The sequence below is a fragment of the Trachypithecus francoisi genome, unplaced genomic scaffold (genome assembly GCF_009764315.1).
Source record: "Trachypithecus francoisi isolate TF-2019V2 unplaced genomic scaffold, Tfra_2.0 Lachesis_group9, whole genome shotgun sequence".
NCBI classification, from domain to species: Eukaryota; Metazoa; Chordata; class Mammalia; order Primates; family Cercopithecidae; genus Trachypithecus; species Trachypithecus francoisi.
Genome location: NW_022681474.1, coordinates 61,234,164 through 61,252,243, shown reverse-complemented (window position 1 = coordinate 61,252,243; position 18,080 = coordinate 61,234,164). Strand labels below are relative to the sequence as shown.

At 36.5% G+C, this 18,080-nt stretch overlaps 1 protein-coding gene across 28 annotated transcripts in view; it reads right to left on the bottom strand.

Annotated features, from left to right (window-relative positions):
* PARD3 (par-3 family cell polarity regulator) overlaps positions 1–18,080 on the bottom strand; it is a 725,699-nt gene that overhangs the window by 274,973 nt on the left and 432,646 nt on the right. For 26 of the 28 annotated variants that reach the window (XM_033209510.1, XM_033209519.1, XM_033209522.1 and 23 more), the window contains 3 exons: positions 17,899–17,990; positions 15,119–15,202; positions 931–1,056 (listed from right to left, as the gene is read on the bottom strand). In XM_033209510.1, coding sequence (XP_033065401.1) covers positions 931–1,056; positions 15,119–15,202; positions 17,899–17,990 — 302 coding nt within the window. The remainder of the gene's footprint in view (positions 1–930; positions 1,057–15,118; positions 15,203–17,898; positions 17,991–18,080) is intronic. The other 2 variants (XM_033209507.1, XM_033209518.1) reach the window with 1 other exon arrangement.

Here is an 18,080-nt window from a genome sequence, read left to right as displayed (position 1 = left end):
TTATCTACAACTACAGAAAAAATTCTGTTCTCTCAACTGTAAACCATTAAACATGTTTTAAGTACAACAGAGGTATTATAATTTCAATAATAGAAACCAAATGGAACCTTCTCTTTACGACATTGTCTAATACAACTTGTAGACATTACAAAATATTTCCATTTAAGTTTTCAATGAAAGAGCTTTATAATTACATATAGAATCTTGGATTGGGTTAGATGTGTATTTAAAATTTTTAAAATACACATACGCACACTTAGAAGGCTATAGAAAGTAACTATTAATTATCTATTAAGTTGGTATACGCAAAAATCTCAAGAACAGCAATCCAGGCTCAATAATTCAAAATGCTGACAGCTGTGGGTCACAGTGCAACCATACGACCAGCCTGGGAAGCAGCTCTTTCTCATGCTGGTTCCCTGGTCAGGACCCCAAGTTCTTAAGAGTTCTGTTTGCTCCTGCCTTGTTTTATAAGAACTGGCCAACTTTTATGTTTCTCATTGACTAAGGGCCTGAATCAAGATAAAGTATATCTGAATACAGCCCAATACTGAGGTGCAAATGAGCTTTATCTGCCTGTTTGTATCTAAAGAAATTGTGTGCTGCAAAGGTAGATGGGTGAATTAAAGTATAATAAAAATGGGCACACTGTCAATTTTCCAAAAGGGGAGGAACCAGCACAATTGTAAAGCTGAAACGGGGGCTATGCTACTTAAGAAGGGCTATATCCATCAGAGGACATTTTGAAATATAGTCTAATGGTATTAATTACTTTGAGTATGATTAAATTTTTAAAAGCTAATGGCAGAAAATATTCCTGTCTAGTATACAGACTGAGATCACAGATATGTTGTTTGAAGCATTTGAACTGACTGCACTCTGTCGTGCCTAATGCAAGTAAGAAGAGAAGTGCAGCGAGCACACACTTACTGTTCAAATCTTCTATTTCGAAGGTCGCCATCATTAATCCTGACAATGCAATCATTCTCATGAAAAAGATTTTCATGTTCAGCTTTACCACCTTTCTCCAATCGTTTTACTAATAACCCCAGGGTTCTGGAACATTAAGAATGCAAATGATTACACATGTAATATCTCCACCATGCACACTGCCCTACCACTTTAATGCTGGTATTATATTTACAAAGACTTCCTTACAAAGAAGCATGTCAGAATCACTATTGATACATTTTTAAACGACAGACAAAAATAACAACAGTTTAAATGATATGTAAAAATGCATCCCTTCCATAAATGTGAAAAATCATTTTCTGGCTGGTCAGTATTATGTTTCGAGAACAAGCTATAGCACTCTCTCTGTTTACAAATGCCCCAAACAGAGCCCGCCTAATGGTTGAGTGGGTATTGCAGTGTGGAGCATGGATAAGCATGTATTTTTGAATGACTTGGGCAATTTTCTGTTTTAAGCCAGCTGGTATGCTAGCTTAAAAAACGACTGCAACCCCCATCTTTCTGTGAAAGTAAAGGTAATGAGGAAAAGCTAACCTCATTGCACTGCAGGTTTGAGAATGATAATAGGAAAGATTTCAGAAATAAAAGCGTTTCCGTGCTTTGCATTTGAATTTGATAGTGCTTAGTACTGTGAATTTCAAAACCTGTTAGATCTCCTAAAAGTAAGTCATTTATTGTCAATATTCCCATTTGGAAAAACAAATGACCAAACAGAAAAACAGCAGTGAGAGGTTCAAATAATGCCAATCGCCATTCATCTCTTTCATATATGTATTCACTCAGGTTGAAAGAAAAGTATGAATGACCTTTGAGAGACCCCCTACTTGCACTAGAACACTAACTTCATAACTGACAGGACATTCTATACAGACTGGGACAAATAGGAAATACTTCTTTAAATCACCGTATAAGCAACAGGGGTCTTAATCTAGCTCTGATTGCTGTTATTTTTATTTTTTCACTCTTACTTTTTTTTAGAGATGGAGTTTCATTCTTGTCGTCCAGGCTGTAGTGCAATGGCATGATCTTGGCTCACTGCAACCTCTACCTCCTGGGTTCAAGTGATTCTCCTGCCTCAGCCTCCCAAGTAGCTGGGATCATAGGCATGTGCCACCACATCTGGTTCATTTTTTTGTATTTTTAGTAGAGCCGGGGTTTCACCATGTTGGCCAGGCTGGTCTCAAACTCCTGACCTCAGGTAATCCACCCGCCTCAGCCTCCCAAAGTGCTGGGATTACAGGCATGAGGCACCGCACCTGGCCTGACTGCTGTTAGTTACTTGGTGGCTGGCATAAATTTTGTATCATGATATTAAAATTTTTATATGAACTTATTTTTTGTACTTCCAAAATTTGTATTTTCCTTCATAATCCTAATAAAGAGACAAAAATGCCTAGACAGGCACTAAAATTGAGAATCCTGCATAAATTAAAATTGAAGACATCCTAATTTTCAAATAACATCTATATGATTTCCAAGAGAATTACAACTTGCAGTCATCTGTGTATGTTTTCCAGTAGAAATATACCAAAATAGATAGCTGCTGCTTCTATACTTTCCCAGTAATTGTTGTATCTGTTCCATGGGCATTTATCATATTCTTCTGTTATATACATACCTTATCTCTATTAGTGCACTGTAAGCTCCTAGCAGAGAACATAAGATTCAGCAGTTCAAGCACTGAACTAGTAGTAAGGTCTTGATAAATGACAACTGAATGAAGGCATGATTGAGTTTAGCTGAGGCAAACAAGTCTATTTCTAACAAGCTTTTTGCAAAACCAAATATAAGTGAACAGAATTTAGATTCAATTTCTTCATGAAAGTATCATTTCTACTAAAGATATGACGAAACGGAAATAAATGAAACACAGGCAAAAGTCCTATTTCACTTGTTATTTTGCAGTTTAACATTTTTACGAATATTTATAAGGTCATAATTTCATTCTAATTTTTATTAATAAACATGAGGTGGCATTATACTAGAGTCAAGCCTATCGGCTTGCAAGAACTGTAATTTTAGCAGTTGAGAATCAGCACCTACTAGTGTAAGAGTCTAAAAATATTAGTGACTAGCAAAAACAATATTATGTAGGTAATATTTAGTTACTTACTTTATATAGTTGCAGCTATATAAAGACATAAAAGTATCTCACCTCAAAGGTAAGAATAAAGTACACTGATTTACCTTCAGGAGCAACTTAACTCTCAGTTCACATTTGGGAGAAAGAGATTCTATAACATGCCAAACCAAAATATAAGTTATTGTTTAAATGTGATCATGTCCATAATTTATCTCCCTAGGATTCCCTATTGTTTGTTTCTATCTGCAACTGAACAAAGTGTTCTATCACAGGAATCAAAGGCATTATTGGCTGGGCGCAGTGGTTCACGCCTGTAATCCCAGCACTTTGAGAAGCCGAGGCGGCCAGATCACCTGAGGTCGGGAGTTTGAAACAGCCTGACGAATATGGAGAAACCCTGTCTCTACTAAAAACACAAAATTAGCTTGGCGTGATGGTGGGCACCTGTAATCCCAGCTACTTGGGAGGCTGAGGTAGGAGAATCGCTTGAACCCGGGAGGTGGAGGTTGCAGTGAGCCGAGATCACGCCACTGCACTCCAGCCTGAGCAACAAGAGTGAAATTCCGTCTCAAAAAAAAAAAAAAAAGGAATTAATAAGATATATCTATGATTCCGATGAATGAGGAAGATTAGTACAAATTAAATCACAGTTATTGATACCACCTAGAACATGCAGAAGATAAACTGAGCACTTCACTTTCAAAGAACATCTTGAAGGAAACGATGTCTCAGTCACCCACCGGTAATCATAACAGAACCACATGTGAGGTGCCACAGCTGTAGTTAAAAGCCACCACTATAAACCAAACACATTCTTGGAATGTGTATGCTTTCAGTCCTTGCAATAAATATATGTCCTACCAAGACTCACTCCAGTTAATGAGTTTTTAATTGGTGAAATTCTAAGCGATTTCTCAATATGACTACATATTACTGTAATATGTGACTAATAATTAGTAGGTTTTTATATATTCTGAAATATTTTGTGTAATCTAAAATAGTCCATAGAAAATTTTTAGAAAAAAAATACATAAACTGTCTTTAATGGAAATTAGCAGTTAATTAGCACTGATCATTATTTAAATTTATAAAGGTATCTTGGATACATCCTTTCAGTATTTATGACAACTTAAGATAGTGTGACTTATAAATATTTTCACTTTAATTTTTTTGAGACAGGATCTTGGTCTGTCACCCAGGCTGGAGGTATACTGGGCTCAATCACAGCTCCCTGCAAGCTCAAACTCCTGGGCTCAAGCAGTCCGCCTCCCTCAGCCTCCTGAGTAGCTGGGATTAGAGGTGTATGCCATGATCCCTGGCTAGTCTGTTTGTTTGTTTGTTTTGTAGAATTGGGTTCTTACTATGTAAACCAGGCTGGTCTCGAACTCCTGGACTTGACCTCCCAAAAGTATTGGGATTACAGGCTTGCGCCACTGTGCCCAGTTGAAATCTGCTCTTTAATTCTACAAGTAACATCAATAATTTTTTTCAGATAAGTAGATGACCAGATTTATATTCGTCTCATAAATTTTCTGTTTTAAACCTATGTGTTTTTTTCTGGTAATCATCTAGACTAATAATCCAAAGTAAAAAAGCATACCATGTTTCATTTCTTGAATGGTTGTCTTTCTAAATAAGTCCTCATCAATGGCCAAATGCATCAGTAATCCTAACATACAGTACAAATTCTACAAATCATAAATACACCGCACAGTTAGAGAAAATATAATGGAAATTTATTAACTGAGGCTTTAGCAACCAACATTGTTATAAGTCATGAAAATCTCAGATTCCTTTTACTCAGTACTAGAGACCTGATGGGGGGCTGGGAGTTAGAGGGAGGAAGAAGATTACAGAAGAGAAAGAACTTCACCCTGACAGACACAGCAAGAGATCAGGGAATCAAGGGAACAGACTGAATTAAGGTGACGTTAGTAGCCTGCTGATTTCTAAGTACTTAACCACACTATTAGAATCATTCTCTCAAAAAGAATGGATTAATTTAAAAGGGAAGTGGTACAATCTGCAAAATTATCTCATTTACTCCACTAGGTGAAAATGATTACAAAGGAATGGGAATGAACTATCAAAAGAAAAAAAAAATCACAAGAAAATTGGACTGATAACAGCTAGACTGAAAATGAAAAGAACCTCTGAAGGAAATCAAAAGTAGTAAGAAGAGACACTTTCCTGAAAAATGTGTGCTCGCAAGCAGATATATTTCCATAGTCCCTATTTTCAACTTAAAGCTATAGCAAACAATATAATTAAAAACAAATTTTAGGGATATATTTTGTCAATTCAACTAGAAATCAGAATTTGTTCTAAAGTAATAAAGAACCAACTGCCTATGGTATGGCTGTTTCAACAGTTTTATTAGAGAAAGGAATCAAAGCAAATGAAGCTCTAAACATTTTGGCATGTCAGTGTGCTGGCAGAGAGAACAGTGTTCCTTCTTGGCAGCTAATGCCAGAATTCCTTATTGGGGCAAACATGTTCCACCCTAAGAAAGCACTTTGCCAAAAATAAAAAAGGTAGATGTCAGGAAAGGAGGAATTGGAGTAAGCTCTGTCTGGGGAATTGTTCTGGGAGCAGAACAATCCCAGATTGGTTATGCTAGGAGAAAAGATGTAAGAGAAAAGACTTGGGCATTTATTAGTGGGGTAGCGCAGATTTAAGAAGAAATGACTACAGGGTTTAGGGTTATGTGAAACAGAACCTCTTCTACCTTCCTTATGAACCTAAGGTAAACCCTACTTAGCTCTATGCTTTTAAAGCAAATGGACTTTTCCTGATGGATCTGAAACATCCCCAAATCTACTCCTCTTCTAGTTTCCTATATTTTCTTCAAAATTTGAAAAGAAGAAAACACTACATCCGCTGCATACAAATCTCACTTCTGAATAATTTTCCTAATACAAAAGTATGTTACACACATATTTCCTTCAAGACTTCGTTTTTGAACAATGTTTCTTTAAAAAAAAAAGACAAGCAAGGGTACAGTAGCACAAAGCGAGCCATTGAAATGCTGCATCTTTGTACATGATTTTGGAGCACAATTAGAAATTTAACTACTTAGATTATATTAAGGATTGCAGCACTACATTTTTACAAGGTTCATTAGCCTAATTATACACTTAATTAAAACAAACGCAGTCACACATGTTAACATTTTCAATTCTAACTATAAATTACAACCAATGATAAAACTGAAAATAAGTAACAAATGTTTTATTGACATCCAAATTGGCTGAGTAAGTCTGAGTTTTGCATTGATAATGTAAACTACCACGACTGCCACCCAGCTGTATGGAAATGCTTATAATTCATCTTAATAAAGGCTGACACAGTATAAACATCGCAACGGTAGGGAAGGCAGAATATAAATGGGCAGAGTAGGGTCTCATCAACAAGAACAGCTCAGCTCCCTGAATACAGCCCATGGGGGGCCAGCAACCCCCTACATGAGCCCAGAAAGTACTACCACTGAAAGCATGAAAGTCAAAAGGAGAAAGTTTAAAGGAATGCCAAGTTAAAACTTTAAATCTTAATTTTTTTTAGAAAAACTTCAACGAATGAGATAAATCAGACCAAAAAGGTAAATAAACACGGAGAATTCCTTTAGATTAGAGCAGAAATCACAGATGTCATATTGCAATGTTTAAAGAACATGATTCATGTAAGTGTAAACTGCAACTTTTCTAAAACCAATGCATATGTTATAGTTCTTCATTATAACAAACGAGTCTGCAGCTGAGAATGCACAATTGAAAACTTTCAAACAAAAGACTATTGATTCAGCAAACAAAGTTAAATTGCGTTTTTTTCAAAAGTAATTAAATTAAAATTGAGTACTCAAAGTTCAAGAGCATATTTATTCTCAGCTAGTCCCGTGAAGTTCAAATTGACTGTAATTCTTCATTAGCATATGTACCCAATTAACTAAACAAATGTGTATTGGGATTCTCAATTTTATAATATAATAGTAAATTTTCTCCCAGATTCATGATATAAGAGGAAAATGATCACTTTCTCTGATTGGGTAGACTAATTACTACCTACCTAGACAACCAGAATACCAAACACCACTGGAGGGAATTTCAAGGCACATAACAAAAGATAAATTGAGTTTAAAATCTCTTCTAATGATTTGATCATTCTTATTAGCTGCCACTGCCAAGGACCTTGCTAAATGATTTACATATATTTTCTTATTTAAACCATACAAAAGTCATGATTCCTATCCTTCATAGGTAAGGAGTAGGGCTAAGTGAGGCTAACTTGCCCAACGCCACACTAAGTAAAAAATACTGAGCGAGGCATCCTCATCCAGTCCTGACAATTCCCCTGCCAATAAAACGAGGACAACATAAGGTCGTCAGTCACTGACTGACACAGAGAGGTAATACAAAATTCCCAACTCCAAATCTGGGGGAAATTTTGTGTTTTCAATACATAATAGAGCAAAAAATGATAAAGTATATCTTAGATGAACAAAAGGGTATAACAAGCAATGTAATTATAATCCTGTAAATCTTAGTTGAGGGGACAGTGAAGCTCAGATTCTGCTGAATTAAATGGATGAGTATGATATACCTCAAGACCACCCAAAGATGTTTGCCTACTAGTCTTGTAAACAGAGAAATATCAGTTTATATTTGAGGGAGAAATTACTCAAGACATGAATGCAGGATGTAAAAAACAAACTTTTATATTTCAGTGATTTCCTGGATATAGATTAAGTACAAAATACAATCTGCATATAGATGATTTTAATCACCTTCTAATTAATCTATATTCAGATTTAAATAGAATGCAAATACTACTACTTATGAAATACATATTTTCCAACAGGGTCACTTTTATTTCAACTCAAAAACGCAAAATATTAAAAATATTCTCTTAGTGGCCAGGTGTGATGGCTCACACCTGTAATCCCAGCACTTTGGGAGGCCGAGGTGGGTGGATCACTTGAGTTCAGGAGTTCCATATCAGCCTAGGAAATATGGAGAAACCCTGCCTTTACCAAAAATACAGAAAATTAGCCAGGCGTAGTGGTGTGTGCCTGTGGTCCCAGCTACTAGGGAGGCTGAGGTGGGAGGATCACTTGAGCCTGAAGATCCTGCCACTGTACTCCAGCCTGGGTGACAGAGTGAGACCCTGTCTCAAAAAATATAAAGAAAGAAAGTTAAAAAAAAGAATAAATACATTTTAAAAATAAATATTCTCTTAGAGATGTGATTTCATTTTTCAGCTTAGATGATGGAATTTACGGACAATAATGTAACTAAGCAAATAAAGAGGGGAAAAGTCATAAAAATAAACTCAACACAGAAATTGAAAAAGCTTTTTACAAAGAATGTTGACACTTCACCTGATATTCTGAATATTACATTGAAGATAAACAGATGAAAAAAATTATTTGGGATAAAAATCAAAGTTAATCAGACAAATCAAATGATGGCAAATCGGTAAAAAGTTTAGAATAAATTAATAAATAAGATACCTCCCAACATGAGTCAGTAGCGGAAAGCCAGTCCCACACCCAGAGCTCCTTCATTTCCCTCACCACCATCTTCACAGGGCCTGATTTGCTAACTGTGAAACTTCAGATTTTTCCTTAAGTCTTACGATTGATAAGTAGATGTTACGAAGGATTGTTCTGTGAGTACATACTACTAATGAGAGTATGGTAAATGGGTTTGTATGGTTTTTTCAACGTCCCTTCTTTCTGAGAATCAAGGGCCTGCACTCCTGGGAATTAATACGTAGTTACAATAAAAGAGGATTTCTTATCAAACAGTAAGTGGAAATGAAAATCCTGTACACTCTTGTAGCCCAAAGATATGAAGAGAAAACAGAGGTGAAGGAGTTTTAGACATGAAAAATACTAGAATGTAAAACCATCATGGTAGCCATTTTTATTTGTTTGGTTCCCTAGGGCAAGGGCTGACAACTGCAGCCTATGAGTCCATTCAGCCAGCAATCTGTTTTTGTAAATGAAGCTTTGCTTATATCTTGTCAATGGTTGCTTTCATGCTACAACGGCAGATTTTCAGGGCCATGATGCTAAAATACTGATTATCTGACCCGTTACAGAAAGTTTGCCAATCTTTGATCTGAGATATCAAAGGCACCAAAAATGCTAATAGATACTAGATCTAAAATAAATAAATAAATAAAAGTTTATATAAACACCAACATACAATTACTATTTTCACAAGGAAAAGTAATGTGAAACAAATTTAAGTGCCACAAACTTAAGAATAAAGGTAGATGTAAATAACTGAGAAATGTCCATTATAGAAAAGATCTGGGCCAGACAAGGTGGCTCATGCCCATAATCCATGCACGTTGGAAGGACAAAGCTGGCAGATCACTTGAGCCGAAGAGTTTGAGACCAGACTGGGCAACACAGGGAAACCCCATGTCTACAAAAAAATATAAAAAATTAGCTGGGCATGGAGGCACTTGCTTGTAGTCCCAACTGCCTGGGAGGCTGAGGTGGAAAACTCACCTAAGCCCGGCAGGTTGAGGCTGCAGTGAGTCACTACTCTCCAGCAACAGAGTGAGACCCTGTCTCAAAAGGAAAAAAAGATGCAGAGAAGAAAACTTTAGGCCGGGTGCAGTCACTCACACCTGTAATCCCAGTACTGTAGGAAGCCAGGGTAGCAGGATCACTTGAGGCCAGGGGTTTCAGACCAGCCTAGGCAACAAAGCAAGACCCAGTTTCTACTTAATTAATTAATTAATTTAAAATGTTTTAGCCATAATTATTTTCTGTAGGGGAAAAGATTTAGAGTATCTACTTTAAATTAGACTATGAAGCCCAAGTAAGAACAGTAGTAATTTTTTTTTTTTTTTTTTGAGACAGAGTCTCACTCTGTTACCCAGGCAAGGCAAGAATGCAGTGGTGCAATCTCAGCTCACTGCAACCTCCGCCTCCTGGTTTCAAGCGATTCTCCTGCCTCAGCCTTCTGAGTGGCTGGGATTATAGGCACGTATCACCACGCCCAACTAATTTTTGTATTTTTAGTAGAGACGGGGCTTCACCATGTTGACCAGGATGGACTCGATCTCCTGACTTCGTGATCCACCCACCTCAGCCTCCCAAAGTGCTGGGATTACAGTTGTGAACCACCACACCTGGCCTATCCCTTAGACTCTAGAGTAGGTGGGACTACAGGCACCCATCACCACATTTGGCTAGTGCTTGTATTTTTAGTACACATAGGGTGGTTTTACCACGTTGGCCGGCTGGTCTTGCAATCCTGACCTCAGGTGATCCGCCCACCTTGGCCTCCCAAAGGTCTGGGATTACAGGCATGAGCCAACATGCCTGGCCTTATTTTATTTTTGTTTGTTTAAGACAGGCTCTCACTTTGCCATGCAATATGGAGTACAGAGGCATGATCATGGCTCACTGCAGCCTCAAACTCCCAGATTCAAGTGACTCTCCCACCTACACCTAAGCCTCCCAATTGGCCGGGACCATTGGTGTGTGCCACCACACTCGGCTAACTTTTGTATTCTTTGTGAAGACAAGGTTTTGCCATGTTGCCAAGACTGGACTTGAACTCCTGGCTTCAAGTGATCCTTCCACTTCAGCCTCCAAAAGTACTGGGATTACATGCATGAGCCATCATGTCCAGCCTCAAACACAAAATCTTGTCATTTCATAGGTCCAGTCCCTATTTTAGCATACAATTTTATATGTTGCTTTTTATATACTTAACATTATATCATAATCAAATTTATATTTCGTGAGAAAGTGTCAGAAATACTTAACCACCATCCAGGCCAGGAAGTATCATTACTGTTTCTTTGTTAATATAGTAACATCATATCTAATATGGATAGTCAAGGGTTCATTTGCTCCTGTACTGATTACGCTTTACTAAGCAATACCTATGGTCCTGTAGACCAATACCTACAACCAGGTTCTAGAAATATTTAAAAAAAAAAAAAAAAGGCAAGGTTCTTCTGCCAAAGGTAATCACAATTATTTGGCATAACCTTCCTGAAAATAGTGGCATTTGTGGCTTAAATCAAGAGATTATGTTTCCTATTTGTTTTTGAGACAGTCTCACTTTGTCACCTAGGCTGGAGTGCAGTGGCATTCCCTCAGCTCACTGCAACCTCAATCTCCTGGGTTCCAGCGATTCTCGTGCCTTAGCCTCCATGTAGCTGGGATTACAGACATCTGCCACAATGCCCGGCTAACTTTTGTATTTTTCGTAGAGACAGGGTTTCATCATGTTGACCAGGTTGTTCTTGAACTCCTGATGTGAAGTGCTCCACCCACCTAGACCTCCCAAAGTGTTGGGATTACAGGCATGAGCCACCGCGCCCAGTCGATGTTTCCCATTTAAATCAAGAGGAAATGAAATGATATGTGTGAAATAAAAATTGATTCCAAGGTAATGAAACATTTCAGGTAAATGTTTGTCTACTAAGAAAATAATTTAAAAAAAGGAATCACCGAAGTAATGAAACTGTGAATGAATAGTTCTAGACGAGGATCAGTTAATTTTATTTTTGAATAACAAACAAGAAAATAACTCAAGAGAAACATCATCACGGGGAAGATAATATTGTCTCTCTATCTATTTATCTCCATTTCTAAATATCAGCAGGTAGTCAACTAAGGCAGGGGTTGGAGGATGAGCTAATTGTCATTAATGCCCCTGACTGAAAAACAACATTCAACCTAGTCTAGAAAATCGTTTTGAAAGTAGGCAGTGCAAGATTCTTATTTCAAAAAACTTAAGCCAGGCATGGTGGATCACGCTTATAATCCCAGCACTTTGGGAGGCTGAGGCGGACAGATCACTTGAGATCAAGTGTTCCAGACCAACCTGGCCAATGTGGTGAAATCCGGTCTCTGCTAAAAATTCAAAAACTAGCCAGGCATGGTAGCACACAGCTCTAGTCCCAGCTTCTAGGAAGGCTGATGCAAGAGAACTGCTTGAACCCAGGAAGCGGAGGTTGCAGTGAGACAGGATCTCCAACCTGTGCGACAGAGTGAGACTCCACCTCAAAAAAACAAAAAACAGACAAAAAAATCCAACAACAACAAAAATTTCATCATACATCAGGACATAATAAGATCTAAATGGCTGTAAAAATCTCACTAACATTAACTTCACAAGCTTACATTACTATTTTCCTTAATGACATTTGATATTTGAGGTGGTTTGGGTTGTGTTCCTTCTCTTCAAAATATACAGTTGGGATTCTGCATTATTCCTTAGACTCTTTGACTTTGAAAATCTAAATGAGAAAGCAATACTGACATGTATTTGTCACTTTTATAAAAGTAAGTATTCAGTAAGTGTTATTCAATTAGTTATCCTCCAAAATTGAGAAGGCCCAAGAATGACTGGAATTTTGTATAAGGGAAGTTATCTTGGAAATTTCTACTTACATATCATGAATATATATTATTGTATTCCTACTAGATATATCTGAAATTTCTTAATTTCACTTAATTTCTTCCTTTCTGCTATACTACATTGCTTAATTTACTCTTCCACAAGCCACCATGGAGTTGACACAGCTACCTTTACAAGCTATCATCACATTTAAAATCATCTTCCACAACAAGCCACTTTCAGTTACCTAATTCAGACCATTCTTCCCCTATCAGTTCACAGAGCACCTATTATAGAACTATATCAACATTTATCACATAATTATAATTGTGTGATTTATTGGCTATGACTCCATCTAGGCTGCAAATCTCTGGAGGAAGAATATATTCCATTCATCTTCGTTTCCTAGCACCTAACACAGGGATTGTCACAAGAGAAATGCTTGGAAAGGTTTCTTATGAAATAACAGGAATCCATTTCTAAGCATTTCTGAGAATGAGGAAGGTGGGTATCTCTGGGCTCTCGTAGATTTGTATCTGTCAATCTGAGCAGACCACCTACTTTTTCTCTCCCATTGTTAATCCAACTGTGAGGAACCATGACTATCAATTCCACAAGGAAGCTTAACCATTGTAACACAGGTGTTGGAGAATCACAAACTATTTCTGTTGTTTCCACATGAAAATTGGTGATGCCTAAAAAGAGATTATAACCAATCTGTTTTTCTTAAATCTCTCTGTCTCTTTGAAAATCTCTGTGCACGACTTTCTTCATTAAGTGCCAAACTAACAGGGCTTAGAAATGACTCAGCTATAAAAGAACTTCTAGTTCTGCAAAGACATACTTGTTTCCTTGAATCTGTTTGGTGTATCAAAATTAAATGCCATGGTAACAAGAAACTGTGGTGAATTTTGTGAAATGCCTTCCTTTGACTTAATCTAGATAGTAAGTTTATTTTTCCATCTTACTCTCCTTTTGCTTTAGGCTTTTCATCTGTTCACTTTACCCTGATATCCTTTCACAGTGAGGTAGAAAATACGCAATAAATGATAGAAAATATAATAACATGTAATTGCAATGCTGGCTCAAAGCTGGTACAAACACAATTAAATCTCATTTGTGATGAGTTATGTTTCACAGGCATTTTAAAGCATATGCATATTGGGAAGCTATAATCCATGCATTTTACCTTATCTTTTTTTTCCTACTCAGGAAAGACACGAAAACAAAATTTAACTTTTGAGGTAATTTAGAACTCGATTTCTTACACGAAATAAAGGCAAGTCCATGTTGAAAATAATATTGTTTAACTATAAGTTATGTGAAGAAATGTTAATGCTTCTCCAAAGTTAAAAAAAAAAAAAAGAATTTTAAAGAGAATTTAAAAAGTAAAAGCAGCTACAACTGTGAATATAACACCACTCGAAAATTCAAGGTGAATTTTATACCTTGTTATGTAACACTACCATTCAAGCCTCATTCATATTCCAGCAGAGTTCTAAGTCAAGTTTCAGTTTTAGAATATTGGATGAACCATGACAGATGAAATCTGAACTCACCACAGTTACTTACATGTAACAAGAAGGTACCACCATTGCTCAAATGCTCATTTTAAAAAATAAAATGCATGGTTTAATCCCACACATCTATCTTTTACAACACCCTAGATGCCTGTAATTACTTGACAACTGTTTAAACTAAGTTCTACGGTCTCAGTCACTGCTATAGGTCTACCCTCCACCTTCCCCACTTTTTCTCACGATGTAAAGAAAGTTAAAATAAAAAAAAAAAAAAAAAGGTGATAACAATACAAGAAATAAGTTAAAAATTAAAAAGCCAAAACAGTTCACAAATATATTTTCCCAGGTAATCATTGGAGAGTAAGTAAGAGAAGATGCAATTAAATTAAACAAGTTAAACACACACAAGTTCAGACTCATGGGGAAGGATGCGGTGCACCTCACTTGTCTATGACAGAAGTCTGCCAAGCCTTTGTTGGAAAATCGACTCATACTATCTGAATACATTAAAACCAAAAATATCACAACAGTTCTATCACACACAAAAAGGAACAGAATCAAGGAAACTGATATAACATTTGAAGTTTTTAAGGATGCATGTTCTGTAAAGTAATGAAGTTGAGATTAACAAACAGTACAACATTTTTAGACTCTGAATGCTCAGAAATCTATGGCTTGCCTAAGTTTTAAAAATTTCATATTAAAGGTTTTTAACAATAAAAAAACTGATAAAATTGAAGAACTAAATAAACACAAATTTAAAGCTTAAATCAAATGTAAGTCATCCAGATAATTTTTATTGCATTAAGCTTTCCCAAAAAAACTGCTTTTATGCTCTCCTTAACATTGCAAATCCATCTGCAGTTCTGACTTGAAAGAGTCCATCATCAATTTACAGCAAAGTAAAATGTTTGCTTGAGTGTGATGAACAATAAATTTATTAGGATAATTCAAATGCCGTTTCTTCATGTTCCTGCAAAACCTCTCTTCATCAGGCTAAGTGCTTTCTGTGATTATGACCTATATATAGGAAAGAAGGAGCAGTTGCTTCCAAATGAGAATGTTTCCTATCAAGCATATGCTAAGTCAACACGGCTCTCTATCTGAGCATAAATGAAGATAAAACACTCTACATTATGATTCAATTAAAAACCTCCAAGATACGTTACCTGCCGCCTCGAGCACTGAAAGGCACTACATGGATTCCCAGAGGCCCTCCATCGTTGGGGACTTCTACGAGCTTTACCATATCACTGTGAGACAATGATGAATGAGGGAGCATGAACGTGTACTGTCAACAAACCAAAACCAAAACAAAACAAAACGAAAAACTGCAACAACACAGACACACAATAAACAACGAAAGAGAACAGAACAAAAATCCCACCAAGCGCACAGGCATATATATACATATTCTGGAATATAAGCATGGTGATGAAGGCAACATTAAACACTACATACCTGAACACTAGTCTGATGGCATGGAGGGAGAGCAATCATCAGAGGTAACTACATTAAAAATGACACAGAACATTTCTCTTGGATCGACCCTATTCTTCTGTGTAATACAAGTTTATGTGTTTCAAGTCAAATCTTTAGACTTACAGTGAAATTCTTCCATCCCAACACCTATGTCAAGGACTCTAAAGATTAAGTAAATAAAGATGTTGCAGCTACAGAACACTTTCTAATTTACAAAGTGCTCTTTTATATGTCACATCATTAATCCTTCCAATAATCCAATGAGATCAAAGTTTTCACTACTGTAAGTGACAGTCCAAGGGAGATCACCATTGTCCTTACTACTCACTACTTCATGACAAGTCAAAGTCACTATTTCCTAAATTGCTATAAGACAGCTGCAAGTGCAGCTTACAAAACCTTTCTCAAAGCCAATAGGTATCTACTACAAATCAACTAATTTTCATAAAATTGTTCTTAATCAATTTTCTTTTTAGAAAGTGAGTCTTGCTATGTTGCTCAGGCTGGCCTAGAACTCTTGGGCTCAAGTAACCTTCTCACCTCAGTATTCTGAGTAGCTGGGACTACAGTTATGAAACTATTTATATTACATGACATAACATGAAGTTACTTCTATTACAAAGCTATTCTGTGGAAGGAATATAACCTTACATAATGTATGGATTTGTCAAGTCTCTTCTATGAATCTTTACTATTAATACAATAAAGCCTGAGTTTAATGAAAATTGGTAGAGACAATGTAATTTTCTAAACTATTTAAACGAGATTCGGGCCGGGCGCGGTGGCTCAAGCCTGTAATCCCAGCACTTTGGGAGGCCGAGACGGGCGGATCACGAGGTCAGGAGATCAAGACCATCCTGGCTAACACAGTGAAACCCCGTCTCTACTAAAAAAATACAAAAAAACTAGCCGGGCGAGGTGGCGGGCGCCTGTAGTCCCAGCTACTCGGGAGGCTGAGACAGGAGAATGGCGTGAACCCGGGAGGCGGAGCTTGCAGTGAGCTGAGATCCGGCCACTGTACTCCAGCCTGGGCGACAGAGCAAGACTCTGTCTCAAAAAAAAAAAAAAAAAAAAAAAAAAAAAACGAGATTCTGCTTTCTTTGTAGATTTTTTCATATATACATATTACATCAGAGGTCTAAGCAATATTTACCTAACAACCAATATTTGGAAATAGTACTTCAATTAAATATCTATTTCAAGCCAGCTGGAAAAGAATCCATTATTACCAATGAATTTCACAAAGATCACAATATAGATTTTATGTGATGGAAAATGCCAATTTTTCAATTATGATTCTAATATAAAAACCTGAGGTTATCCTATATACTATGAATGTCCTACATAAAGACAGCAGTATCAAACAAATCAAAATTAAAAACATGTGCACAGATTTAATCACATGCACTAATTAAGACAACATAAAAATTCTTCCATACTGCCAAATGGTTAAATGGATTTTTTATTACTTTTATTTTTTTACCAAATTTCATAAAATTCTATTTTGGATACTGATTATCCCATTTGAACACCTATCTAATCATTGGTTTGTAAGCTAAGAATAGTATAACTTCAATAAACTGATTTTATCCCACATTCTAAAGAGAACTATGGCATGGCAAGTATTTTACTAAATGTAAATACTCAGCTTGCTGACTGCCATACATTCAAACAGCATCTGATCCTACTGCCTGCTTAATCTCACTTCTCTTGGAAGACGAAGAGAAGACAGAATTTAGTACATAAATGTCAATGTCTATATCCCCAACTTTTACCCAAAGTCAAAGAAAAAAATCCAATATGACTGTCCTCCCTGCTCTAAGCTACCAAGGAAAGAAGTCCTGAGAATGCCTACCATTTACACATGTCAATACGTAAAATAATCAGAACATTGTGGAACAAATAGGAGATTTTTCTTTGTCCTTTTATATTTAAAATTGTTTTCAGGGTCCCTAATCTAGGACCTCCAATTTTTCACTAAATATCTAGAGAGATTCTATTTCTTCAAACTACAATAAATACATATATATACACATACACTATAATAATTAATGCTAACATGATCTAACTAGTTTTTCAAGTATGTCCGCAAATTTTTTTTATTTAGCAAAGTGAAGAACACACACATGATCAAAATATTGACACACAAAGCAATCTGAAACGAGTTATGGTGTTTACAGTGTTGTTAACATGACAAACATCTTCAATCAAATACTATTTTATAATTTAATAGTATTTGCCAGGGCATGAAACTCAGGACAGGTAGACATGAACTTCCATGCTATACTGCTTACATTACATAATTAACTCAAGAGATAAAAGATGTTCTTTATAAAAACAAATCAATGCACGGCATGTTTTTAACTAAGCACAAACATTCCTCATGCCATATGCTTTCAGAATACTTGCTGCAATTAATGACGCTACATGTATACTGCAAATTTAGTTGAAACCATCAGTAACTTACTCCAGAGAAAAGTTGGGTATATTCTCCAAACCCGTGTCAGCATGTCCAACAGGTTCAACACGACTGTTATCCTCTTCTGTCCCATCCTCATCCTAGAGGCAGCCAACAAAAAGAACAGTACAATCTGTGTTAGGTTTCTTGCTGTAATGTGAAAGGAAACTGGATAAAATGGGAATCTAATA